Source organism: Alosa sapidissima, chromosome 3 (genome assembly GCF_018492685.1).
Source record: "Alosa sapidissima isolate fAloSap1 chromosome 3, fAloSap1.pri, whole genome shotgun sequence".
In the NCBI taxonomy this organism is placed as follows: Eukaryota; Metazoa; Chordata; class Actinopteri; order Clupeiformes; family Clupeidae; genus Alosa; species Alosa sapidissima.
The window spans coordinates 9,462,817-9,490,250 of NC_055959.1; the positions used below are offsets into that span (position 1 = coordinate 9,462,817).

Genomic DNA, 27,434 nt, shown 5'->3' on the forward strand with positions numbered 1-27,434 from the left:
GGCACGCCTTCAACTCGATTTGTACACGCCTGCGCAATGAGTAACGTTACCGGTCAATGCATAGACGTTGCCATTTCCTGGATTCCTTGACAGACCGAAACGTTAGCTAGCTAGCAATCGGAGTGAATTCGTGTCGACTGTCCAGAGTCCGCGAATTCAAGTCCGTCCCCGTTCACCAGAGAAGGAGAAGCTACAGATTTCAGTTGTGTAAAGGTACAGTTTTGATTATGTCTGAATGTAGGAAACCAATGGCTGTGTCATGCCGTTATCAAACAGCAGGGAGCGGAAAAAGCCGGCATTTTGTTGGGACTCGTTTTATTTTGTAGCTTCCAAGCTAAGAAGTTAGCAAGATAATGATAAAACAAAAGGGAAATTTGAATTGTTTAACTATGGATACATGTATTTACAACACTTGATTGTTTCAGTGTGTGTGGTGGATATGTGATAACGGTACTGATGATCCTATTAAAGTGGAGTGATATATGATAAGATAAGCTAACTATGATATGATAGCTAACTTAGCTGACAGGGTTGTGGCAAAACGGCTAATAGTCCTAGCTATGTAGCCACTAGCCAGCTTAGTCAAAATGCGATTCTTATCAGTACTTCATGTTTATAATTGAAATAATAGCATTTCCATTATTTTACATTTGTTGGTCAATTAACAATTAGCTATAATAGCACCCGAAATAACAACCTTCCAGTCAGGCTTTAACGTTAGTGTTTGTAAGATTGCCCCGATTTAAGTGGGTGGTGGTGAAATGGCTCATCCCATATTAGCTAGCTACTAGCCATCTAATCTTGCAAGAATGCTATGCTAGTTGGCTAATAGAAAGCTGCTCATTCGTAGTGTACATTTGATGTGGGAACTTGTACACAATCTATAATCGGTAAATTGGACAATTTGTGGAAGTTCGTTTGCGCCCATGAATGTGCTGTTGATGTTACTCATTCATAGTGTTTCTTATTGTAGCCTGGTTTCTTTATGTTAACGTTAGCCATTGTTAGCGGCCTGATAAAGTATTTGTTGGTTAATTGACTATTTTAGTTGATCTTGGTGGTATTATTTTGCATAGGTTACCTATACAATTATATATAATCAACATTTTGTAACTAAGTTTTGTTTTTAATTCTCACCACAGATCTTTCAGACAGCTGACCATAATGTCGCTTCATCAGTTTCTTTTGGAGCCCATCACATGTCATGCCTGGAATCGGGACAGAAGCCGTAAGTATTTTGTCAAAACCGCAGCTCTCTTTCCCCACTGAATTGTCATCGAAACGGAATCTTTCATGGTAAATATTTATTTTCAGAAATTGCCATCAGTCCGAACAATCACGAAGTCCATATATATAAAAAGAGTGGAAACCAATGGGTCAAAGCCCACGAATTAAAAGAGCACAATGGACACATCACAGGTAATGAAATGTCTTGCCATTTTGAAAATGTACCACTCTTTCTGCTTTGCTGTGTGGGGGTAGTTTTTCTGCTTTGATAGTATTTTGATGTGAACATTTAGTGGATTTGTTAAGAGGAATTGCATGGTGGGATTGGGAGTTTTTCAATGCATGTCATTCTCAAATTATCCTCAGGCATTGATTGGGCCCCTAAAAGTGACCGGATTGTGACCTGTGGAGCGGATCGCAATGCATACGTGTGGAGCCAGAAAGATGGCGTTTGGAAGCCCACTCTTGTCATTCTCAGGATCAACCGTGCTGCCACCTTTGTCAAGTGGTCTCCCTTGGAGAACAAATTTGCTGTCGGCAGTGGAGCTCGCCTCATATCTGTTTGCTACTTTGAGTCTGAAAATGACTGGTACGTTGTGGAACTTGCATTCATTTCCCTTTTAAGCTGTAGAATTCAGGCTGAAGTGATGCAACCATGTGTTCTTTTGTCACTTGTTTTGGTTGGATGAAATTTATCTTTGCATATCTTTCAGGTGGGTGAGTAAGCACATCAAGAAGCCTATCCGCTCCACTGTCCTCAGCCTAGACTGGCATCCAAACAATGTGCTTCTGGCAGCAGGATCATGTGACTTCAAGTGCAGGTAATACATCTTATATAGTTCTTTTTTGTGACCAGATGGCTGAAAAAATAGGTTATGTTAGAAATACCTACCTAAAAGGCAGTAGGAAAAAATATTTGTAAAATAATGGTACATTTACATTCATTTAGCAGACGTTTTTATCCAAAGCAACTGCACGTGGTGGTGATGAATGTTTTATTTTCATAGGGTATTCTCTGCGTACATAAAGGAAGTAGATGAGAAACCTGCTCCAACACCGTGGGGGTCCAAGATGCCTTTTGGGCAGGTGATGGCAGAGTTTGGTGGCATGGGCAGTGGAGGATGGGTCCACAGTGTAAGCTTTTCTGCCAGTGGAAACAGACTGGCCTGGGTGAGCCACGACAGCACTGTGACGGTGGTGGACCCAACCAAAAGCTCAACGTGAGTGTAACACGGAGGCATGTTTGGTCAATCCAAAGATTATACATAGGCAGAGCAGGATACTTTGTCGTAGTTCATGTCTATGGGTGCGAAATAGGGATAGATTCCTGTCTGCATAAAGAGGCGTGTCGTTGACGTATTGATGACGTTCCACCGGTCAGACAGCTAGCAACTGGCCAACAGCAGCAGATTAAATAACAGGTGCACACCTGATATAAGGTCGAATTTCTCCAGACTGGAATGCTCAAAAATGCTAAAAATGTACATGATATGGTCAGAAGGGTTTGAGGATCATGAAACCTTGCCCCCAAATCCTCCTGATGAAGTATCTTGCTCCGCCTATGTATAATCTTTGGTAAATCCATGAGGTGGAAAAGTCTGGCTTCAGAAAATAAAAGTCCTACCATGTATTGGTTCTACCTGTGCAGTTAATACAGGTGATCTCACTAATTAGCTAATCTACCTGGCTGAAGAGTTGAAACAGGTCCCCCCACTCAGCGGCCATCTTGGTGACGTGTTTCGGGCAGTTATTGGGAAGCTGTTTTCCTATTCAAATGAATAGGGAAGCATACCTAAGTGAGGTCATATTCACCTAAAGGTAAATTTTAAATCTGAATTGTATGATATTAATATTTCCCCCGCAAATCACCAAAATAAGGCCAAAAATGACAAATGTGGTTGGTTACTTACAATAAAAGAAGAGGCAGGATGTGTGCAGACAATAACTGCCATGTTTGCGTTACGAACTAACCCCATACATTTGGAAGATTTTGAGTGCTGTGTCTCCTCATAAGGAAGTCTCTGGTTGAAGTAGGATCAGCTGGTGTAAGTGAAGGATTGGCACAGATATGTGGTAGAACTTTTGCTCTCTGAATCTGGACTTTTCCGCCTCTGGTAAATCTACAGACCAAAATGTCATGACATTAATACTGTTGTCCAAGTGATGGAATACTCTCAGCCATTTGACAATGAGTCACACACAATATGAATGGCATGCTGTGTAAGTGAATTGTATTTGTTATAAGGACTAAGTTAAAATTCACTGTGTATTTGCAGTGTCCATTATAATAATGCAACATTGTATGTCTATACATTACACACGAAGGGTACTTTATCTGAATGTTAATATTGAACATGTAATCGTTTGTTACTGGTAGTATTATGATGTGGTATTGCAGCGTAGTGACTCCCCAGGAATGCTATTTAATGCTTCTCTGTCATGTAAAATATTTCCTCCAGACCAAGCCAACTGAAGACAGAATTCCTTGCACTTCTAAGTGTGATATTCATTTCTGAGAACAACATTGTGGCAGCAGTAAGTGATCACTTTTAACGAGGGCTGTCAAAATAACTGATTAATTTCGATTAATTAATTTGAGAAAGAATAACTGATTAAAAGAAATTAGTGCAGATTAATTGATTCCATATGACCTTTGACCCCCGAGCCGTTCTAGTCTGTAACCATTAGACTGTAAAATGAAGGAGAGAGAAGAAAATTTTACTTTTAAAAAACGGCCTGATGGTGTTGATAAAAATAAAGTGTTGAAAATAAAGTCCTCTGCAATGTCTGCAGCAAGGAATTTGCATATCACCGGAGTTCATCAACTCTATAGTCGCACATCAATGCAAAGAAATAATTGTTGCCATTGAGGGGAGTGTTAATTTATTTTCATTGTGTCATAGGTTATATCGGTGGCCTGAAATGCCTTGTATGTGAAAAAAAAAAAAAAACCTATTCCCGAAGTACTTTTGAATTTATTTCCTCAGCATATTAGGTCATATCATAGATTATTATGGCCATTATTTGAACAGTGAAAATAATAATAAAAGAGTTTCACAGAGTATGTAATTAATTAGATTATTTTTTTTTTATCGATTGACAGCCCTACTTTTAACACATTAGCTTCTCATGGGACTACTTTGTTCCATGTGTAGTACATGTTATATGTATATGTTCTGATGGGACTAGTGTGTTCTATGTGTAGGTATTTTGTTAATTTCATATGATTATTAGACACCTTTCATTTCAAAACGATCCTATTAAGTAAAGTTAACTTGAATGAACTGTGCATGGCTGAGTGGAATGCTGACTTTGCGGCCCCTTTCCTCTTTCAGGGCCATGACTGTTGCCCAATGCTGTTCAGTTTTGATGACGGTGGAGCCCTCACCTTTATTTCCAAGTTGGACATTCCAAAGCAGAGCATCCAGCGCAACATCTCTGCCATGGAGCGCTTCCGCAACATGGACAAGAGAGCCACCACGGAGGATCGCAACAGCACCCTGGAGACCCTGCACCAGAACAGCATCACGTAAGGCCAATGCAGCATTACTCGCTCAGACTAGCTCCACACGTACCACACAGTTCCAAAAAGCTCAGGGAGTCATTTGGTCATTTCCCTGTCTGGGCCCTTTGTCAATCGTTCCCCCCCGGTGCAGAAATGGTTTGAAGAGGTTTCACAGATTTGGCCGTAAAGGAACAGGCCAACTTTTTGGAGAAAGTATGCCCCGTTCGATTTGCGAACTCGTAGCTCGTCAGTGACGTCATGTCATACGAGCTGTTTGCGTTCTGTTTGTCAACCAGCTATGCTACAGTGTGTTAGCATTTGGCTATTGTTAGCAGTTGTTACTAGCCAGTTTGTAACAAAACATTACACAGTGTTTTACCCAAACAAATCTCATAACTTCATAGCGACAAATAGAGGTTGGACACTGTTGTTTCTACGACTAATGTAATGTGACACAAATCCAACAGAACTGCTAATAAACAGAGCATATAAGGCTCGCATTTACTGTAAATGGGCGCAGCCATCTTGGAAATTCAAACTTATAGTACTCTGGACTAGATAGAGTTGAACCGAAAACAGCTCGGAAAATGACTTGAAAAGACATAGAACGGGGTATTACCGTATACCCTAGAGTTAGATAAGACCAGTTAACCTATAAGATACCCTACAGCTAAAAATGAGCTGCAAGTTAACTAGTCCAACCCACTTCCAGTGAATTATGCTAAGCATATTGCAAGCACAGGGAAGAGGAGGATATGTATCATCTTATGTAACTCTAGGGTAGACAGCAAATGAGCTGATAATTCCCAATAAGTTTGTGTGTTCCTCCTGTAAAGATATATATGGCAGACAGTGAAGCAGGGAAAGGGAGACAGAAGTAAACCCAATTCAACCATAGGTGTCTAACCTAAAAAATACCTTTAAAAAAATATTTAAAAAAACATTTTTGTGGCTTGTCTTTCTCAAAAACCTTTATTCTCTCACATTTGTATCTGTAGCCAAAGTCAGGTGGAATGCATAGGTTACAACGGTATACAATATAAAAGGTATTAACTACCTCAGCACAGAGATTGACATATTGCGTTTGTTATTGAGTATATGATAACAATGTAGTGTATTACAACAGTGTTGTTCACGCTGTTTTTTTTCTTCATAGCCAAGTGTCTATATATGAAGGAGACAAAAGAGATTGTCGTAAATTCTGCACTACTGGAATCGATGGCGCGATGACCATATGGGATTTCAAGGTTCGTTTAAAATGATGAGCAGCAAATGTACACAATCTGCTATACACAGAACACACACTATTCTTCAGACTATATATGATGAATTAACATTAATAATAATCATTCTTTCCCTACTTTCACTCCCACAGACTCTGGAGTCATCCATCCAAGGACTGCGGATCATGTAATCAAGCTCACTCTGATCACTAGCATGACCCCAGCACAAGCAATACAGCTTGAAGACTAACAAGGAGATTTGATAACACATCTGAAAGTTTTTAACTGAAACACTACAAAAAGAAAGAAAAAGAAAAAAAAAAACATGTGAAGCACTGAACGGCGGTGTGAACTGACCTGTGATGTTATTCGCTCCTTCAAATGGGAAATACACTAATGGAAAAAGGGTTTAGAATCTTTGGGTTTTAAAGTTCTATGCCAAAGCTGGTACTCCAGCAGCGAGACCTCCTGATAATGGTGCTCTGGGACCCCAGAGGAACTAAAGAGTAGTTAACTTAAAAGGAGAATTTTATGTAAATGGTCTGCTAGAAATAAATGAAGTATACTACACCACATATGTCTGGTGTGGCCTTGTTTTGTGTGTGTATGTGATTTTTCTGAGCTTGAGATTTTATTCTTTTAAGTTGTACACTTTGGTGTGTCTTCAACAAAATATAACACACTGGTTTTAATATAATATTAATTGGGTATATATGCTCTAAAAACAACTTCACCAGTGTGTGCCCCCTCTCAGCACCTCAGAGTGTTGACATCTCCATGCAAAAGGAGTGGTTTTGTTTGGGAGCACACGGTGAATTTTATTCAGCTGATCTCATGTGATGGCACAGACACAATCTGCTGTTTAGCCTGAAAAAAAAAAAAAAATGAAGGAGAAACTACAAGCCCTCCGGCTGCAGCCTCCTGTCCAGTTGGAGAGCTTTTGCAAAGGCGTGCACTAGAGTTATGCTTTTCCACGGCCGTGTTGCATGTCATGTTAAGGGGAGTTGAGGCCAAGGGCCCTCCTCGCCTGCAGACAAACGCCCACACAAGGAAGTGGTTATGTGTCTAGGGCAGGAAGAGGGAAGTGGACCGTTTTTTGAGAGAAACTAACGTCTAAGGAAATACCTTAGTTCATTCAGAGGCAAGCCAGCGTTTGTGTTGACTGCTCAGAGTCCACGAACTTGGGCTACTGGTTCACATCTTGACGACCCCCTGCTCCTGAGGGATTTTTTTCAACCCCCACCCTCTTTTTTTCACATACCAGGGTAAGTAGGATAACACATGTTTTTTGTTTATTTCAGCTTGAAAAGTAATTTTTAGGTGCGGAGAAGCGCAGGGTGCTGACCTCTAACTTTAGAGAACATGACATTTGTATTGGTCTAAAAAGTATTCAAGTTTATTGTTTCATTTAGATGATTTTAATATGACTTTTGAAAGGCCTGGTGACATTTTCTAAATTTAACTAATTTGATATTGCTGGTAACAAAAAAATACAATCCTGCACTTTGTGGTGAAGCAAGTGGAACACTGAAAAGGTCTTACGTGTGTTTTATTTTTGAACTAGTATGCTTTGTCTGCCTTTACATTCCTTTCTGGTCTGGTTTCAATTTACCAAGAAACTGGATGTATATATAATCCATGTTTTTCTTCGGTCTTGCTACATCTAAACCAAAATGCAACATGGTCAGTGAGCAAATCAAAAAGACAAAAAGTGTAAAACATTTGTGTACAATGATAGTTTTATAACTTCTCTTTTTGAGAAACATTTGAGGAAGTTGCTGCAGCAGCATGCAACACCACCTTTCAAACCTGTAGCATCCGTCACACGTGAAATCATCAGACACTGTGGTGGCAGTTGCCCTGTAGAGCACCAACCTCATTAAACTCAACCTACATCTCGTTTGCAGCGTCTGACTTGTCTGTAGCACCAATGGCTTACCACAGCTTCCTGCTGGAACCAATCAGCTGTCATGCCTGGAACAAAGACTCGAGCCGTGAGTATACTACTTCTGACTGCAGTTCACAACTCTATGTCCAGTATCAAAGAAGTCTTAAGATGATGGGTCTTGAAAGTGGGGACATGTTGAAGTCCTTTAAAGTAAGAAAAATATTAAAAGTAAAGTTACATTTGCATACTTTATGCTCATGCCTTGCAGAGATGAGCAGAAGTGATCTTTTTTTTTACTTCCCTTGTTTCAAGATGTCCTGTGAAGTGGGCATGTATCATGTGTACAGTTAGGAAGTTAAATATAACTGTTGGCTAAAGGCCAGGTATCGCAAAGAATTTCCTCCATAGTCAAATAGACTAGGTCTTCAGTCTTCGAGTCTCTAGGTTTTGTGATTTTAAGGGAACTTGACACTTACTACAGAGAAACTCACAACAGGGCACATAGTATGTGAAATACGGTATCGTGTTGCTTTAATCTAAGCTCCTCTGGTTCAGAGGTGAATCATGGTACAGAAAATGTTATAGGAAGAGGTCTCTGAGACATTTTGAATGAGTGTGCACAATTACACATTCATCTCGTTCTGAATCTAGCCCCCACTTCTTGGCTCCCGGTGACTTTCATGTCTCTGCTGACTTCCCGTCTGCTGAGTTGTGCATTTAACAGACTTTTGCAGATTCTTTTTTTTCTTGTTACATAAAGCCCTAGAAGTAGCAGCACTCATGGAACATGTCTCTGGGTGTTCCCCCTCCACAATAACAGTTCCTCACCATTACCAAAATCACTCTAGCTCTGTGTACGCTGGTGCCCACCTCCCAGCCTCCTGAGAGAAAGGTTTGAGCCATGAGAAGGTAGACACTCGTTAGGTTAGAATCTACACTCTGTCTGGAGGCTGAACGCTAAAGAATGTGAACACTGAGGCTCATTTGGATGATTAAAAGCAGAGGTTTGTGATCACACGGACATGGTAATTTGCTCTCTGACTCAAAACCACAACACTTGTGTGTGTGTGTGTGTGTGTGTGTGTGTGTGTGTGTGTGTGTGTGTGTGTGTGTGTGTGTGTGTGTGTGTGTGTGTGTGCGTGTGGTGTGTGTGTGTGTGTGTGTGTGTGTGGTGTGTGTGTGTGCTTTTTTTTCTTCCCCCTCTTCTTTTTCTCTGGCCTGATGAGAGAAGCAGTGGTGACTAATTCTCCCCTGACTTCCTGTTTTACCATGAATGGTGCTCTGTTGCTGATGTCGGATGTCTTGAACAGACCAGACTACAGAGTATAGGCGAGAGGCTCGGGCTTCTCTGGGCTGCTGGCAGGCCTTCCAGTGTGGCAGCAGCAGGAACAACAGAGGCCTTATTAGCCCACATCAGAGGATGACAAGAATAGCAATTATGAAACATTAAGGCCAGGGTAGTTATTCAGCGTGGCCATTTTCCTCTGGCAAATGTCTGATGGCTAATTTGTTGTCATGTCTAGTGTGTAAATTTGCACAGGATGTTTTGCACCGCTGCAGTGGCCCTGCAGGATTAGGATCAAACATTCTCACGTCTTGGAAACTGGCTGGGTCTGAAATACAATGTCAGCTTCCTTTGTGTTTGTGATGACATGAATAAGAACACACTGCCACCCCCCCCCTCCCCTTTTTTTTTTTTTTTTTTACTTTGTCCAGAGATTGCCTTGTGTCCAAACAACCATGAGGTTCATATCTACAAGAAGGCAGGCAACAGCTGGACCAAAATTCATGAACTGAAGGAGCACAATGGCCAAGTGACCGGTAAGGCCCTTGACAAATGTGTCTCTGCAAACAGTTTAGGTGGCCTAATTGTGTAATGTTTCAGTATATATTTCAATACGCATTTTATGAAATGTTCCTATGTGGCCTTCTGCTCAAAAACTATAATGGCATAATGAAATGAATAACATTATTTTTTGTCTGCTTCAAGCTCATTAATCATTCATGCAATCACTCACTCCATCAGTAGTCATACATCTCAACATTTTAAGTAGAACATTTATATTGAGTGACTATTGTAATTTGTTAGCTGAATTTGTAGCTAAAGGAAAACATTAGCCCTGAGTGTAGTTCTAATCTATTTATGCTTGTAACAACATTATTGATGTTGACAGTTGACATTGACAGTGCCATATTCGTATTCTCTTATCTAAATGAGACCATTGTAAATGTAGTAATATCAGGGTTCCCACTTTAAGTAAAGTGTAAAATTCCATGACTTTTCCCCGACAAAAACCCTGAATTTCCATGACAAATGAGAAGATTTCAAAGCAGCCGCATAGCGTTCAAGAATCTTTGCCTTTTTTTAGAGCGGAATATGAATAAATGGGCATTGAATAAACAAATTTGGGCTAACCATCACCACTCAAACAAGCAGTAAAGCTAATAACCAGATATACACCAATTATGTGTGGATATATATTTATATTAATGTGGCAAGTATATTCTAAACTGCTACAACAAAATTCCCTGATATTCCATGACTTTGGCCCAAACATGATACAATTCCCTGACTTTCCATGTCTGGAATAGACTTTATCAAAATTCCATGATCCGTGGGAACCCTGTAATATTACATATTATGGTCATTTTCCATTTTGTTGCCCAATTTCATCTGCTCCTGCCACCTTAACCCGTGCGATCTAGCGAGTACAGGCCTACTCTGACTGTTGCGGTCAGGCCTGGTTGGGTGTACTAATCTGATATCACCCTACGTTTCGCTCAGGGATTGACTGGGCCCCAGAGAGCAACCGTATCGTGACCTGTGGCACTGACCGTAACGCCTACGTGTGGACCTTGAAGGGGGACACCTGGAAGCCAACCCTGGTCATCTTGAGGATCAATCGCGCTGCCCGTTGTGTGAAGTGGTCCCCAAAGGAGAACAAGTTTGCCGTGGGCAGTGGTTCCCGCCTCATCTCCGTGTGTTATTTCGAGCAGGAAAATGACTGGTGAGTTGCCATCTTTTCTCCCATCCCTTTGCTGGAAATGGTTATCTAGATATATTTGAGTGAGCACAGTCTGAAACTGGTAGTCTGCTTATGGTGGGGTGTTTTGGATCATTTTAATGACAGATTTTGTCTGCTGCACAGCCAGTCAGTCTTCTCATTTTGTGTCCTTTAGCTGCTCCTGACATTTCTCTGCTAATACCAACGCAAAACACAAGATGGTGTTTAGTATTTATGGTACTCAAAACTCCTCTAAGCTATGTTCACATAAATCTATCAAGATTTCAAAAATAGCTCAACCATCTGTTCCTATGGTGTGGGCCATACTGGCCATCAATATATGATGACAACATATTGTGCCGTCATTAGTCCCATCAAATCTTCTCTCATGATACTGTGACAGACAAGATCTGCACAACAGCTTCATAATTTGGATAATGCATGCTGGTATGGTATTAAAATTCATATTTTGAAGGATGGTGAGCATTTGCGTATGTGAGGGCCCATATGGCATGCTGATGTGGGATCCGTAACAGGGGAATACTCACTGGCGTATTTATTCCTGAACCCCCTGCTGTTCTCATGCAATTGGGCCAGAGCCACATAATCCTGTCGGCTTCAAAGACCTGAGTCACTGTCCACTGATGTCGGTCAAACATTGAAAAGCTGGCCTGCGTGCCCCAGAATGTCTGTGTCCCAAAATGATGCATGAAATGTATGCAGTTCCCATGGTGAATCGATGGAATGTCCCCAGTTTCCAGTGTGTAATCTTTGTGTGTGTGTGTGTGTGTGTTCTAGGTGGGTGTGCAAGCACATCAAGAAGCCCATTCGTTCCACTATTCTGTGCTTGGACTGGCACCCAAACAATGTTCTGCTGGCAGCTGGGTCATGTGACTTCAAGTGCAGGTGTGCATGAATGTCAGGCTGCTGGGTTTTCTGTGTGGTGTTGCCAGTACTAAATGTCCATGGCCTATGGCCAAGTTGTTATTATGAGCTATTTTGTGTTGGACACTGCTTTAAGGTGTCCACAAAATGTTGCTTTGCTTGAAAAAGTAGTGGCTTTTTGGAATATTTGAAGGGGTAATAGGAGACTAAGATAACTAATCTGAGGTCTTGTTTTGTTCTTTTTCTAGAATTTTCTCTGCTTACATCAAGGAGGTGGAGGAGAAGCCTGCGCCTACTCCATGGGGCTCCAAAATGCCCTTTGGGGAGGTGATGTTTGAGTCCAGTGGCACTGCTGGTTGGGTCCACGGAGTGAGCTTCTCTAGCAGTGGAGGCCGGGTGGCCTGGGCCAGTCATGACAGCACAGTGGCCGTGGCCGAAGGGAGCAAGACCGCTGTGTGAGTACCGGTACTACTATTTGTGTTCACATTATATAGCAACCAAAACATGGGGCGGGGGTCATCTTAAAAAAAAAATTATATCCTTAGTACTGAATTAACCGGTAGAGCATGGGTTGAAGCAACACAGCGGTTGTAGGTTTAGCTGAAAGCAGACAAGCCTACAACGGACACATATGCACTTAAGTCATGTTATATGGTTACAAGTCTCTGTGAAATCACTAAATATAATTTAACTCCACTGTGGTTTTTACAGGTATATTGCAGTGCAGGTATAAATATTTTGCCTGAAGGTGTCCAAAAATGCTCTGTTTATCTTTACCAGTGCTTGTTTTTCCTTCTGACACTAAGACACAGTGGTTAATATTATCTCTGTTGTGTGGGCATTTTGCTCATGCATTCTTTCATGGCAAAAGGATCACTAGTCTGTCCTCTGAGACTCTGCCTCTACTATGCGTGACCTTCATCACAGAGAACAGCATCGTGGCAGCTGTGAGTACATTTCTCCTTCTGCTCAACAACAGGCTGGAAACAGAGACTGAGAACAAAGGCTCCAACGTGTTTGCCCTATGATGTGTGTATGTCTCTCCAGGGCCACGACTGCTACCCTGTGCTGTTTGCGTATGATGCTGGAAAAGGGGCCATCACCTTTGGCGGGAAGCTGGATGTGCCCAAGCAGAGCGTCCAGAAGGGCCTGAGTGCCAGGGAGCGTTTCCAGAACCTGGACAAGAAGGGCGCCGAGACCAAAGAGACTGGACTGAACTCGCTGCACAAGAACAGCATCAGGCAAGAGATGTACTTTGGAAGACATAACACTGGTGCTTCAACTTTTTGCATGACTTGTTTGCGGTGCAGTGGAAATTCAATGTCACAACTCCAAACATGTTTTAAAAATATAGATGCACCATTTTGATAATTGAATCATCTTGAATTAATTCAAATTTAATTGAGAAAAGTTTTCCAATTAAATTTCACGTTACATAGATTATTTATTTAACTTCTCCGCCTGAACAGTTGTGACAGCCAGTCACAATCTCAAACAGGCCTCAAAATTTCTTTAAAATCATAATATTTTCCAGGCCCTGAAGGGATGGCCTCTAGGTAGACTTGATCTCCCTCACCACTAGGAAATTCTCTAATTGACTAAGAATGCTCTCTCTGTCTTTGATGCCAAGCATATCATGTGTCCTGCTCACAATGGCCTTTACTCTGTCCTCTTTATCCCATGCCTTGGTATGAGTCATCTCATGACCTGCAGCTAAAAACACTGAAATTGTGTATAACAGATCCTGACACTTTGTCCTCTTTCATCCGTAGCCAAATCTCCATTCTGGAAGGTGGGAAAGCAAAGTGTGCCAAATTCTGCACTACTGGAATGGATGGGGGAATGGCCATTTGGGATGTGAAGGTAACTGCTTATCATCGTATTGGTACTATCTAATTGTGTGCCACAAGTTTTTTTATTTTTATTTGTTCCCTCCAGGGTGTTGAAAAATAATGTCACCCACATTTTATTTCAGACTATTGAATCTGCAATGAAGGACCTGAAGATCCAGTAAATGTTGAGCAATTAACTGCACCATGGTACTCAATTTGCTTTTTATACAAATACTATATGAAGTAATAAAACAACTGTTTTTTTCTGCTGTCTTTTTTATCAACCAGTGCCAAATTGGCATAGCAAAGCTGTTATGCTTTCAAAAAATAAAGCAGTTACTTAACGCTGCTCGTCAGTTATATGCTGGTCATAAAATGCTTTCTGTTCAAGTCAAGATATGACTTAAATGTTCTTATCCGTTTGAAATGAATAAAAAATGAGATTTGACCTGATGTCATTTTCTTTGATGAAATAATTGACATTTTACCCAACAAACAAATATGTATAAGTAGTTAGTTTTGTTGCTTGTTTTTTGGAATCAAAATATAAAAAGATTAAAGGTATACTATGAAAGTTCAAGTATTAGAGCCGTGATATATTTATATTTTACTCTGCCATTGTAAATGGCCTACTTCTCGTGGTTTGTTCCACCTGTACACAATGAAAATGCTTTTTTTGCCGAGGTGAAGGATTAACTTAGCCTGGCTCCGCCCTCCTACGTACTTCCGCTCAATTTTAATTTCCCTTCAGTATGTCGTCTGGGATTTCGGTATATTCATGTGATTTCTCAGGCCAAATTTTACCTGTCCAATCAGCGAACAGAGGTGGTGGCTGAGAACAATGCCGTTGAGGTTGTGCGCAAGTTTGAGCATGGCGTAGGTCACGATCAAACGTTAGCGATTGGTTATGGCAGATCCAGAGTGGCTCTGGGCAGATCCAATAGTTTTAAACTTCATCAGAGTACTCGCCTTCAAGGAAGTTAACGCTTGGTAATGGAAAGTGGCCAGACTCTCTGTACATTATGAAATGTACGAGAGTATGGTAGGGCCAGGCTCAGATTAACTAGCTCCAAAGACCTATATCTACTGACAAGGTAATGTTTCACAATTCTCACGAGATGTCTTCGGTGCGCTGTTCTTGAAGTTGCATGACTGGTTCTCTCATTAGCGACTCACTACGTCTATGCTGTATGGCTTTGCTAGGTGAACGATTCCAAGTTTGTTTACCATCAAATCGGCTTCGTAAAGGTTATATTAAGATAAAAATGTTGCATAGTGTACCTTTAAATCATTGTTAGGAATCATTGATGTCACTGTATGCACAGACATGAATTGGACTTTCAATTGATTATTTATTTGACCTTTATATGGAACAATTCACATTTTATACAAAAATCATTAGAAAAGAAATGATAGGGCCTTTGAGCAATAGAGTCCATTGGTTGTGGCGATAAGTAATTACATTAATCATGTTGCTATGTGGTCTGGCAACATAAGACCAAGACAAGCTTAAGGATTTCTCATGCATATCAATAACATCTCAAAATCTAGGGTGTTTTGAAGGTGCTCCACTTCTTTCTTGGCCATCTTGATGGAAAATGTGTGTAACTGTATGATACACACCCCAAACACAATTTCCTGTTCTGTCTAAAATTAGACCCCATCCAAACAGTTTGATTACTTCTGTATTTGGAGGTAGGGCTCCTGGGGACTTTGCCCTTTAAAGAGAGACTCACACTGCCCAGGAGACCCAAAGGCTCTCATTTGACCCGTTGTGGTTCTGGCTCCAACACTGCCTACGTGACCCAAGCCCATGTTTGTTTATTAACTGAGAGCGCGCAGTGATGTCCGTGGGAACCTGCCTGGAGCCTGTGCTAGTGTTCGGCCGGTTACCAACATCAGCCCTGCGGGTCTGGGAGAGGCAGGAGAGATGGACACAGGCACTGAAGGCCGGCCTTTTCTTCTGCTCCAGCTACTCTCTCGTCTCCCATGTTCCCGGAGCCTTTTAACGATCAATTTAAAGCATGGTGACTTCCAGGGAGATCTATGACTGCTGGGTAAGATTCAAAGCCAGGCCTGTCCTTGTTGACCACTGACTATTGTTATCATTAAATGCCATCACTAGGATGTGGGATGTTTGAAGTAATTTATTCAGGGGGATGAGGAAACTAAAAATTCCCACTGGGAAAACAAAATAGTGACTAATGGCTGACATTCCATCACATCTGCTGGAGTACCAGCTCCTCCTTAAAAATTAATGAAAAATCAACCATATTCAAGTTCCCATCAGGTCCTCGTAAAAACTCAAGCAATAAAACCATAACAATGAAAACGGTCTGGGCACAGTGTGGGGGACATTAGGACTAAAACAAGGGAATTATCACACCGACGTGTCGCACTTCAATAATGTTTGAATGGAGAAATGAGCTTCATCAACAGTACAAAAAAAGAACAAACAAAAAGAAAATCAGACTGAGCACTTCTTTTCTGTCATTTTGCTTTGAGCGTTAAGTAATTTGTCATTTGGATTAAGATCAGTAGTTGCTGACTTCACAGAAAGGAGAGAGGAAAAACAGTTATCCAAAAATACTGTTTACATCAGGCCATTGGGTTCAGCGCTGGTCATGCCAAGTCAGGCTGTAGTCAGGCTAAGTCAGTGTTCTGTAGCGGCGCGTCACAATTGTGCCTTGCTCAGGTAGACAATAATATTTACAAGCTCTGTGCAGAAGATATAGCACAGATGTATTCAGTCACACACACAAACACACAAGAAATTCCTCTCTGAAACAACAGGGACACTGTACACATTCCGATGTGGACAGGTAGAGAAGTCAAACTCACCGTTTTCAGTTTGATCATTTCTATTGTTGTCTTTCTTTCTTTTAAAAAAGGAGAAAATCACATTTAATTTCTGACAAGGCTTGAGAGACAAGAGTCCACCATACAGATCAGAACCATCATGAGAGCAAAGTTTTTGTTTGTTTTCTAAAACATCCTACACTTGGCACATGTACATGCAAAGCTAAGGGAGCAACACCTGCAGCTTGTCATTTCTTTTTTTGTTTTTGCTCATTTCGATCGATGATTAAATGTATAGATCTGGCCTTTGAAATTCCACCAGATGATCGTTTTTTTTTTGCATGTTTGTTTTCAAAAAGCCACAAGGGAGAAGAAAACACATCTATATGTAACAATAGACAGAATGAGGCTACAGCTAGGCCTGCTTTTTAAAAATGCCCTTTCTGTTTAATCCCTCCGACTTCCATCCACCATGTCACATACGCCTTAGCAGCACCCAAGGAGGAGACCTCCCACTTACCCCCTCCCGAAACCCCCCCTCCCCAAATATCTCTCAGTTGGTGTGGCCCTCTCTTTCTCCGCTTTCTCGCTCTCACCCTCCTCCATTTCATTCGTTTTTTGTTCAGTCTGTTTCCAGGATCAAGGGAGGCTGCTCGTTCTCCTCGTCCAGATGCAGGGTGTTCATGTCGTCCTCCACTCCGGCTCCGCCTACTGCCCCCTGGTCCTCAGAGTAACCTGGCCAAGTTGGAGGAGAGCTTAAGGTGTTTGCACATTCACTGCCCAGACAAACATCAACAAACTCCAACCAACACCAACAGTTGGATCAGTGGGCAATGCAGTCTGTGTCTGCGGGGGTTTGTTCAATGAAGATGTTCGAGTTGTCTTGTCAATTACTGTTTGTGCGGTGTGGGGCTGAAAGTTGGTTTTCTGACCATTCTAAAGTCTGCAACCAACAACTGCCAACTTTAGAGCTTAAAGGAGAATTCCGGTGTGATATTGACCTAAAGTGTATTGAAACATGATACCGAGTGTGAACGTATGTCTCATAGCACATCTTGGCTTGTCCCCTGCACTCCAAAATCTGGCGCTAGTTAGCCGATGCTACCAACAGCTTTTTCAATTGAAAAAGCACTGGTAGTTTACTTACAAGACGATTTATACAGACAGTATCTTCACGAAGTTTAGCGTTTGCAGCCATCTTGAATTTAGTCACGATAAGTCGAGCAACGAGTAAGAATGAACAGCTATGATAAGGGATCAGATTCCAAAAATAATTCAGTGGAAATGCATGGATTCCAGTTGCTGCTACTGGAAGAAACTGGAATCCATGCATTTCCACTGAATTATTTTTGGAATCTGATCCCTTATCATACCTGTTCATTCTTACTCGTTGCTCGACTTATCGTGACTAAATTCAAGATGGCTGCAAACGCTAAACTTCGTGAAGATACTGTCTGTATAAATCGTCTTGTAAGTAAACTACCAGTGCTTTTTCAAAGTTCTCAATGTCTCGTTTTAAATCTCAGGGCCCTCGGAAGTCTACCAATGAAGTGTGGAGATACATTGAGCCTCGTAAATGGGTGTAAAACAGTGATTTATTTGCATGGCTAGCCCGATGCCGAAGCACCACTACTGAAAAAGCTGTTGGTAGCATCGGCTAACTAGCGCCAGATTTTGGAGTGCAGGGGACAAGTCGAGATGGGCTATGAGACATACGTTCACACTCGGTATCATGTTTCAATACACTTTAGGTCAATATCACACCGGAATTCTCCTTTAAGTCCAGCATGACTTAACACAGGACTAGGAAGTGACTACATTTAGAAACTGAATGTCATGGCTTATAATACATAGCATAGTGATTAGTTGATCAGAGTTGAAGTTGTTGTAGTTACATGTGGAACTACAGTGTTAATACAGGACAACTCCAGTAAGTAAAAATGCTTTAAATCGTACTTCACTGTACTGAAAACAGCTTTGTTCAAAAAAGCATGGCATCCCTTCCTAGCATAGGGGACAACAGAGAAGACATGCAGTCCTCCTCACCTTGACTAACCTTCGACAGCATTCAGCTGAAGCCCAATCGAAACAATTTTGGCAGTTAAAGGAGAATTCCGGTGTGATATTGACCTAAAGTGTATTGAAACATGATACCGAGTGTGAACGTATGTCTCATAGCCCATCTCGGCTTGTCCCCTGCACTCCAAAATGTGGCGCTAGTTAGCCGATGCTACCAACAGCTTTTTCAATAGTGGTGCTTCGGCATCGGGCTAGCCATGCAAATAAAATCACTGTTTTACACCCATTTACGAGGCACAATGTATCTTCACACTTCATTGGTAGACTTCCCAGGGCCCTGAGATTTAAAACGAGACATTGAGAACTTTGCACTGGTAGTTTACTTACAAGACGATTTATACAGACAGTATCTTCACAAAGTTTAGCGTTTGCAGCCATCTTGAATTTAGTCACGATAAGTCGAGCAACGAGTAAGAATGAACAGCTATGATAAGGGATCAGATTCCAAAAATAATTCAGTGGAAATGCATGGATTCCAGTTGCTGCTACTGGAAGAAACTGGAATCCATGCATTTCCACTGAATTATTTTTGGAATCTGATCCCTTATCATACCAGTTCATTCTTACTCGTTGCTCGACTTATCGTGACTAATTTCAAGATGGCTGCAAACGCTAAACTTCGTGAAGATACTGTCTGTATAAATCGTCTTGTAAGTAAACTACCAGTGCTTTTTCAAAGTTCTCAATGTCTCGTTTTAAATCTCAGGGCCCTCGGAAGTCTACCAATGAAGTGTGGAGATACATTGAGCCTCGTAAATGGGTGTAAAACAGTGATTTATTTGCATGGCTAGCCCGATGCCGAAGCACCACTATTGAAAAAGCTGTTGGTAGCATCGGCTAACTAGCGCCACATTTTGGAGTGCAGGGGACAAGCCGAGATGGGCTATGAGACATACGTTCACACTCGGTATCATGTTTCAATACACTTTAGGTCAATATCACACCGGAATTCTCCTTTAACATTTACACTGAATCAGTTTTTTTGTTTGTTTTTTTTCTCACTAGCACTGCAGATAGAAAGGTCAAAGCAATTAAATATCACAAGCACACCACCTTCATGTCTGTATACAACACAGATGTAAAAGAACATATCTGCGTGTGTCTACTGAGGGCTTTGAATGGTGAGCCTACCTTTGGCTACAGCAGCACTGTAGGTCTGTGGCACGAGTGGACGGTCATGTGCTGTCTGTTCTAGGATTTCATTGGCTGGTTCAGCGCTGCCATCCAATCTGAGTGAGGTGATAAAATAGTTATGGTTATAGGATTTGGCCGATGCTTTTGTCCAAAGCGACAAATTAAATTGAAGGGACTGCCGTTGCATAGACAAACGTCACTTGTCATGTTTTTATTTTATTTTGTGACGTTTTGAGCTGTGTGGCTCTTCCTCTTCACAAATAAAATAAAACACTGTGAATGGGAGCTATCTGGTATGTGGATCATCTCTTTTGGATACTGATGTGCTGTAGAACCAGTAGAACCATGAAGCCTTGAAACTAGTTATAAGCGATGCAAAAGGCAAAGTAATTTAACAAGGAACCGTTTCTGAATGACAAAGTTAACTGTTATGCTCCAGTTTGCAAATATCCTTCGTGTTATTTGGACGTCAATCTCAAATACAATGGCAGAACGTACAACCCCAAAACAGAAAAAGTTGGGACATTGTGTAAAATGCAAATAAAAACAGAATGTCACAATATACAAGTCTCATAAACCTATATTTAGCAGCAAAAAAGACATAGACAACATATCAAATGTTGAAAATGAAATGTTGGACTCTTTCATGGAAAGTACATGTTAATTTTGAAATTGAGGCCAGCAACATGTTTCAAAAAAAGTTGGGACGGGATTTATACGTTTATATTATTTATTAATACGGGATCTTCATTTAACACAATTCTGTAAATGTTTAGGAACTGAGGAGACCATTTGCTACAGTTTTGAGAATGAAATGTTGTCCTATTACTCCCAGATATAGGATTTCAGTTGCTCAACAGTATGGGGTATTCTTAGTAATGCTTTTCATTTCATTATGCACCTAATTTGACAAATCTGGACTGCAGACAGGCCATCTTAGTACCTGGACTCTTCCTCTATGGAGAAATACTATTTAAATATGTGCAGAATTCATTTTGGCATTGTTTTCCTGAAATATTCAAGGTCATCCCTGAAAAAGCCATTACCTTGATGGCAGTAGATGTTGCTCAAAACCTGTATACATTATTCAGAATTGATTGTGCTTTGCCAAATGGTCAAGACGCTCATGCTGTAGGCACTAATGCTCCTCCACACCGTCATAGATGTTGGGTTTCGAACTGAGCGCTAAAACAAGTTGGATAGGTTGAATACTTGGATAGGCCCTCTCCTCTTTAGCCCAGATGAGTCCATAATTTCCAAAAAGAATGGCAAACTTTGATTGGTGGACCACAGGACCTTTTTCCACGTTACCTCAGTCCATTTTAAACAAGCTCAGGCCCAGATAAGAGCAGTATTTTCTGTATCATGTCTCAATACAATTTTTGCTGTTACAATTTTGGCTGCAGTTTTTGAATTGAGTATCAAACTGTGCACATAGACTATGGTTATCAGAGGTTTTCCTGGGCCCATACAATGACAGGTCTGGAAACACGTCTGGTGTTGATGCAGTGCCATCTGAGGTCCAAAAGACCACGACCATCCAATTTGTTTTTCAGCTATTTCCCTTGTTTGCAAAGATTTCTCTGGATTCTCTGAATTTTTAAATAATATTATGTCCTGTAGATGTTGAATTCCCTAAATATGTCACAATTTCATGTGAAGAAGCATTAAAATGACATCGATTCATCATTTGTGCACACAGGTTTACACAGAGTGATGAATACCCCTACATCTTTACTTCTAAGAGACCCTGCTTCTCTGGGCTGCTCTTTTTCATACCCAATTGTGTTGCCACCAGTGTTGTAGTACTCGAGTCTGAGACTCGAACAGCAAAATTGTGAATTTAAAATTGTGTAGGCTATTTAACAGCCAGATTGTTTTTTTAAATGCCCGGGGGAGGCCCTTTTATGATCCACACTACCTCTTACAAAATAGGCCTACTCCAACGTCCATCTAGCTCTTGTGAAATATGAACTTCTACAACACTGCCTATACAATTGTCAGCAGTCAGTAACAGCATAATGTGACTTAATGGCCTGTATGATTGGGATGTGGATTGCTCATTTATTATGAGTAGGCCTATAGGCTATGGTATGGCTATGGTATGGTATTCTCTCCGATATAATAAATACAACACATTGGGTTTGGCAAGAAATTTGGCAATACTACTTTCACACAAGTGATGGCACCCCTGCTTGGAGACAGAAGATTGTCCGTTTTGCTTTTGCTTTTAAGGATTTCATCTGCAATGGGAAAAAATGGAACGACATGTAGGCTATGCTTACTTTAGTGCTGGACTTGGACTCGACTTGATCAATAGGGACTCGACGTGGATCAATAGTGACTCGACTCGGACTTGACTTTTTTAATGACTTGGACTTGACTCGGACTTGAACACTGGGGACTCAAACCTGGACTCGAGGCATAGTGACTTGACTACAACACTGGTTGCCACTTACCCTAATTAGTTGTGAAACATTCCTCCTTTTGTTTTCTTTATCATTACACAACTTTTCCAGCATTTTGTTACCCCCGTCCCAACTTTTTTTGAAACATGTTGCTGGTATCAAATTCAAATATGAACATATATTTTCCATGAAATAGTCAAATTTGCCATTTTCAATATTTGATATGTTGTCTGTATCCTTTTTACAACCAAATTATGGGTTTAAGAGATTTGCAGATTATTACATTCTAATTTTATTCACATTTTACACAATGTCCCAACTTTTTCTGTTTTGGGGTTGTAAATGATGCACAGGTGTGCCCTTAAGCAAGAGTTGCTAATATATTCACTTGATAAATGCATGGACATAGGCTGATGTTAAATGACAATGCTATTTATGAGGTTTTAATGATGCTTTGACAAGGATTTCCCCCTCATGCCCTATTGCACTGGACCCCCTATAAGAAGACCACCTGGAGAGTGGCCCGTAACAAATCGAGTTTGAGACCCCTGCCTTAAAAGCACAGTAATTATGTTCATGAGATGCTTGTATATAAGCCTTACTTGTGCTGCTTCATTAGTGTGCATTCTCCACCTTCCTGTGGATCCAGGTTGTACAAGTATAGGTACCCATCTGCCGCTGCCACCAGAAGACGTGGAATCTTTTGGATTCTGTGGTAAGCATTCCATACATAAGACCGGGTCTCCAAAACACTTCACATCCCCACCCCCACAAAGCTAAACAGGAAAAACAGGAAAATTACATTCTTTATTGGTGGCTCTGAGTTCAAATTAGAGACCGCTTACGTGGCAAGGGCGCAAATGTTCTTGTGTCCGGAAAATGGCAGTCTAACAGTAGCAAATGCTCGGCCTTGGGTGAACATCTCCGTCACCTGAGCTGGCAGGTATGTGGTGGATGCCATAAGTACCTTACCAAAGTACCCCGTCCAAGTAGTAGGCTCTTCCTGTGGTCTGATGAAGAAATAAAAGAAAATAAACAGACTTAAATATAAACATACTCCAAACATAAAAATGCATCTTTAGCATGTTTTTGTAGAAAGATGGACTCATCAGAGCACAGCAGAGACTTTCCATCTACAGAAACAGGAAGCTAGCGCTAACTTGCCACATCTGGCTTTGTGTTATGTTTAGGGCAGACAGAGGACGTGAAAAGTTATTTATGCAAGTCGCTCTGATTTAAGTTGGCCAAACATTCCACATGGAAGAGACCCAAACCCACTTACTTCTCTCTCTGAGTCTCCAGCTTGAAGATGTGAACCGTCTCAGTGTTGCTGGAGGCAGACAGATAGAGTCCCTCCATGCTGAAGGCCAATGAGCAGATGCTCACACATCTGTTAGACAAGAGAAGCTGTTTTACTGTGCTTGTGAGGAATACCGCTAATATTCACAGACGATGACATGGCTCACTGACATAATTCTAATGAGAGGAGCCCTTTCACCGGGCTTGTGAGGAATATTTCTAATATTCACAGGTGATGACACTGCTCACTAATATGCCCTTCCATAGGGTGCTTCAGCCATGCCAACACACCTCTTCACTCCTCTTCGAAACTCAAAGAGCTTCTGCCCTTCTGGAATGGAAAACACCCGAATGACAGTTCCCTGACAAAACACAAAACACAACAACCAGAGTTTAAGGAGGCCCATTTACTTATCAGAATTTAATTGAGTAATTATGCAACCCACAAATACTACACTACTCTAAAATACCTTCTCTGAGGCAGTGGCAAGCTTTGTGCCACTGGCATCGAAGGCCAAAGCAGCAAGTGGACTATCATGAGCGGGGATCATGTTAGCTGCCCTCTGAAAAGACAAACCAGCTTAGGTCCACGTCCTTAAAAACACAGGTGTATTCCAAAAATAGTGAACTGAGACCTTACCAGGTTGATTGTGTCAAAGACTTGAACCTCTCCTATTGTTGCACTTCCAGGATAGGCCAAATAGCAGTTATCATTACTGATGGAAAGTGCACACAACCCTGCGAGGAAAATAATAAACATATTAGACCTGGATAAGTTGTCTACATTAAAAAGGTACCAATTTCACACACTGTGACAAATTATCAGTAATATAACTACAAGATAACACACAAAGTTAGGATGATCTGATGCACAGCCCCTTCAAATGTACATCACAATGTATAAGGTTTTAATGAGAGTAGTATTACCTGATGGATTTGGGGGAGTTTCTCGAATAGTATGCAGTACTTTCATATCCCTGATATTGTGGATATAAAGTGATTCTTCCAGGCATACTATCAATCTCTGAAAAAGAGAAGTCTTGATAATAAAGTATGAATGAAAGCAGATAAATGAAATTAAACATAAAGGCAGAGTAATTCACTTCCTGTGAATATACAAACTGCTATTATTTACTTGTGTCGTTTGATACTGAACAAAAGCACACATTAGCTGTTGGTGAAAGGGTGCTTTGTGCCCCAAATCCAGAAAAAGGAGATTTTTCTCAAACTGCAAGACGGACTATACTTTTGTAAAGACCACAGCAAATGAAACATCATAACCCTCATATCTATGTAAGCTAAAATATATTGTACATAACTACTGTTAACAAGTTACAAAGTTAAAATCGGTGAAAAATCATTAACTTTTACTCTTTTTAAGGCAAATTGGTTAAATCTCTAGAAGACTATACAGTATTTTCTATATTGTATTATGCTAAATAGAAAATGCACATAAAACATTTATTTTACCTGTCTATTTAGTTTCACTGCCAATATAGTGTTAGAGTAGCTGTAGTTACAAATCTCAGTCCCTTTCTTGAAGTGGCACACTTTCAACTTTCTGGGTGCTTTAAGGCTAACAATAGCAACAAGGCTGCTGGAAAACAGCCTTTCCACAATGCACACATCTTCTGTGTCAGCTGTGGAAGCAAAGAAGAAAACAGCTTACGCAACGTGTTGTAAAATGTAATGACAGATTTATGCTGTCCATAATACGTCTGTGAAAATTTACTAGGATTATCTTCCCATTGAATAGCCTATTGCAACCACAAAATAACCTTGACATCATCCTGTCCAGGTTGCTTTCATCACCGAGTGACATAAAAAGCCATGATCCCAAAATGATATCACTGACAAGGCATCCAATTGTAAGTTTTCAAGACACACAAAAGACCTGACATTAAGTCAGACAGAAAGTGAAAGACGGATCTGAGGCATGCTGAAACATTAAAATAACCCGAGTCTCTCAGAAAAGGAAGTTGAATCTTAACGTCTGGACACTTCTCGTACTCTGTTCCTGTAGTAGGCCAATGTTGCAACAGAACATGTTTTTCCCCCCTTCTTCCACCATTTTTGGGAGGTGTCTCTCAAGATGGTACAGACAACTCTAATGCCTTATTGGCTACACAAACAATGTGTTGAGTAAAATGACAGCATATACCGGTATGTGATACAAATAGATAACTATGACACATGTCCATTGTTTTAATTAAATTAAATTAATTGCCCTTGTATTGTTTACAAATGTTTGTTCAAAGGGAATTCTAACAGGATTAGATACATGATATGGTATCCTACAGTTTACTTATAGTGAAACATTAACTAAATAGCATTTATAAATTGTGGCCCCTCTTGCAAATCAGAAACAATTAATGTGTGCTTGGAAATTATGTTACTTACTACATTCATAAATCTGTTCCAATTTGTCTACTGAGGACAATGAAAAAAACTTGTAGCCAGATTTTGTACCAACAGCCAAGGACCTGTAGTGTTGAGACAGGAACAATATTATATATTGAAATGACGTTATATACCTGTAATGCTATGTACAGTAACGTTATGCAACATAAAAAAAAAGCACACACATTTAAGTTTCACTGGCTACAGGCTAACTACCAAGGTGTGAACTCGCTAACTGTTACCTAGTGACATCATACCGTTAATTTTGTTCAACGTTTGTAAATAACCTGCAAAAGTTACGTGTAACGTTGGTTGTCCAAATTAACATTCAGCAAACGACTTACTGCTAACGTTTATTAAATCATTACATTAAAAACATTAAAGTTACGTTAGAGTTAATGGGAGTTATCTGGTGTCAATGTTAGCTAACGTTAAGGTTAGTGCATGTACATGAGCTTAACAGACATTTACCAAGCAAGAAACAGTAGGTTAACTGCCAACAGTAAATTGCCAATTGTGCTCTACATCACAGACAACAAGAAAACATAAATGTGTAGATGTCTGAATTTCTTGTAACTCCTCTAATTTTTCATAAGCTAACGTTAATGTTATCACACCTAACGTTACGATGGCTAGCCAGCTAATGGACGTGTTAAGAGCTACTAGGGGTAGAAGCTAACTAATGAGCTACCAAGAGCCAAGGTTTTATTTAATGGACTTTTGTTTTTGTTGTTATGTGTTTAAGTGATGACCGCGTTAACTGGAGGAGATTGAGTGATGAATATCAGTTAACCTCATAATACTCGATGAGAAAAGCTGCCAAGACTGACGCGGACATGTTTTGAAACAATGATACTTGCATACACAGATGCCAAACATTACCCAAGACAGCTAATGTTAGCCAAGGCTTCTAGCTACTATCTAGCGGTTAGATTTCGCATTAACGTCAACGTTCTACTAATAAGACCAATGCGTTAACAGGGTAGCAGTGCTAATTAAATTATAATCGACGTATAGTACTGATGTCTGAATGTGAAATGTGTATTTGCTATTCGCATGGTAATATAGCTCTAACAACCTGCCAAAACAAACATGACAAAACTGCTAGCCATCACTGCTGTCCCCACATAGCCAGTTAGCCAGACTATCTGGCTAAGCTAGTTATCAGGCTAGACGTCTTGCGATATTTCTTATGTGCTTAGCATTTCAAGGGCCTTTAAGGGGTTCAACCACCTTTCTGTCTTAAACAACGTCAATGAACATATATGACAGATGAAAGGGTGTTACAAGACAACATTTTCATGATTAGTCTGTGGGCCGCAACATCACCGATCTTAAAAAACACTGTCCCTATTTCGCCTTACGTGTTGTCCTGGTTAAAGTTGGCGAAGAGAAGCTGGCTGCAGCCGGCCTCCCCGCTCTGACTCGCCAGGTTCATGGGCTCAGCACCATTTACAAGTAACAGCTGAAGTAGAAATAGCCGTAAAGACAACTGAGTGATACTGTCTTAGTTAATCTGAATTCTTCACTGATCCATGCGTTCCTCCCTTATTCCCGTTATTGTTGTTGTTTTTCACTGACTGTTGCTGTTCATCCCACGTACGCAAGCGCAACACAGCAACGTGCCTCGAGTCTATAACATTTAAAGGGAACACTACGTCCTCAGAGCCTCTGGACGTCCAATGCTGTTTTTTACCCACCCTCACTCTGAGCCCACAACTTTTAATAGGCTACAAACATTTTGCTATGC

The 27,434-nt window shown here is 40.7% G+C and overlaps 3 protein-coding genes across 5 annotated transcripts; 2 read left to right on the plus strand and 1 right to left on the minus strand.

Moving 5' to 3' along the window:
* Nucleotides 1–27: 27 nt before the first annotated feature.
* Nucleotides 28–6,530, plus strand: arpc1a (actin related protein 2/3 complex, subunit 1A). Of its 2 annotated transcripts, XM_042085109.1 has the most exons (10): nt 33–213; nt 1,143–1,228; nt 1,315–1,419; nt 1,594–1,816; nt 1,941–2,048; nt 2,235–2,447; nt 3,687–3,762; nt 4,563–4,756; nt 5,889–5,979; nt 6,108–6,530. In XM_042085109.1, the coding sequence occupies exons 2-10, from the start codon at nt 1,165–1,167 to the stop codon at nt 6,144–6,146; spliced, it is 1,113 nt and encodes a 370-aa protein (XP_041941043.1). In that variant the 5' UTR covers nt 33–213; nt 1,143–1,164; the 3' UTR covers nt 6,147–6,530. The 2 variants fall into 2 exon arrangements, with proteins under 2 accessions (XP_041941044.1, XP_041941043.1); XM_042085110.1 differs by lacking the exons at nt 5,889–5,979; nt 6,108–6,530 and adding an exon at nt 5,731–5,800 and having other exon boundaries at nt 28–213.
* Nucleotides 6,531–7,065: 535 nt separating this feature from the next.
* On the plus strand, nt 7,066–14,018 carry arpc1b (actin related protein 2/3 complex, subunit 1B). The gene is made up of 10 exons (XM_042085111.1): nt 7,066–7,220; nt 7,863–7,949; nt 9,560–9,664; nt 10,629–10,851; nt 11,647–11,754; nt 11,982–12,188; nt 12,605–12,680; nt 12,781–12,974; nt 13,506–13,596; nt 13,709–14,018. The coding sequence occupies exons 2-10, from the start codon at nt 7,886–7,888 to the stop codon at nt 13,745–13,747; spliced, it is 1,107 nt and encodes a 368-aa protein (XP_041941045.1). The 5' UTR covers nt 7,066–7,220; nt 7,863–7,885; the 3' UTR covers nt 13,748–14,018.
* Nucleotides 14,019–14,897: 879 nt separating this feature from the next.
* wipi2 (WD repeat domain, phosphoinositide interacting 2) lies at nt 14,898–27,328 on the minus strand. Of its 2 annotated transcripts, none has more exons than XM_042085107.1 (12): nt 27,049–27,328; nt 25,685–25,767; nt 24,755–24,924; nt 24,212–24,323; nt 23,925–24,022; nt 23,755–23,847; nt 23,576–23,646; nt 23,268–23,375; nt 22,831–22,995; nt 22,588–22,695; nt 19,575–19,672; nt 14,898–17,099 (listed from the first exon to the last, which is right to left on the minus strand). In XM_042085107.1, the coding sequence occupies exons 1-12, from the start codon at nt 27,120–27,122 to the stop codon at nt 16,987–16,989; spliced, it is 1,293 nt and encodes a 430-aa protein (XP_041941041.1). In that variant the 5' UTR covers nt 27,123–27,328; the 3' UTR covers nt 14,898–16,986. The 2 variants fall into 2 exon arrangements, with proteins under 2 accessions (XP_041941041.1, XP_041941042.1); XM_042085108.1 differs by having other exon boundaries at nt 24,212–24,308; nt 27,049–27,326.
* Between the last annotated feature and the right edge of the window lie 106 nt (nt 27,329–27,434).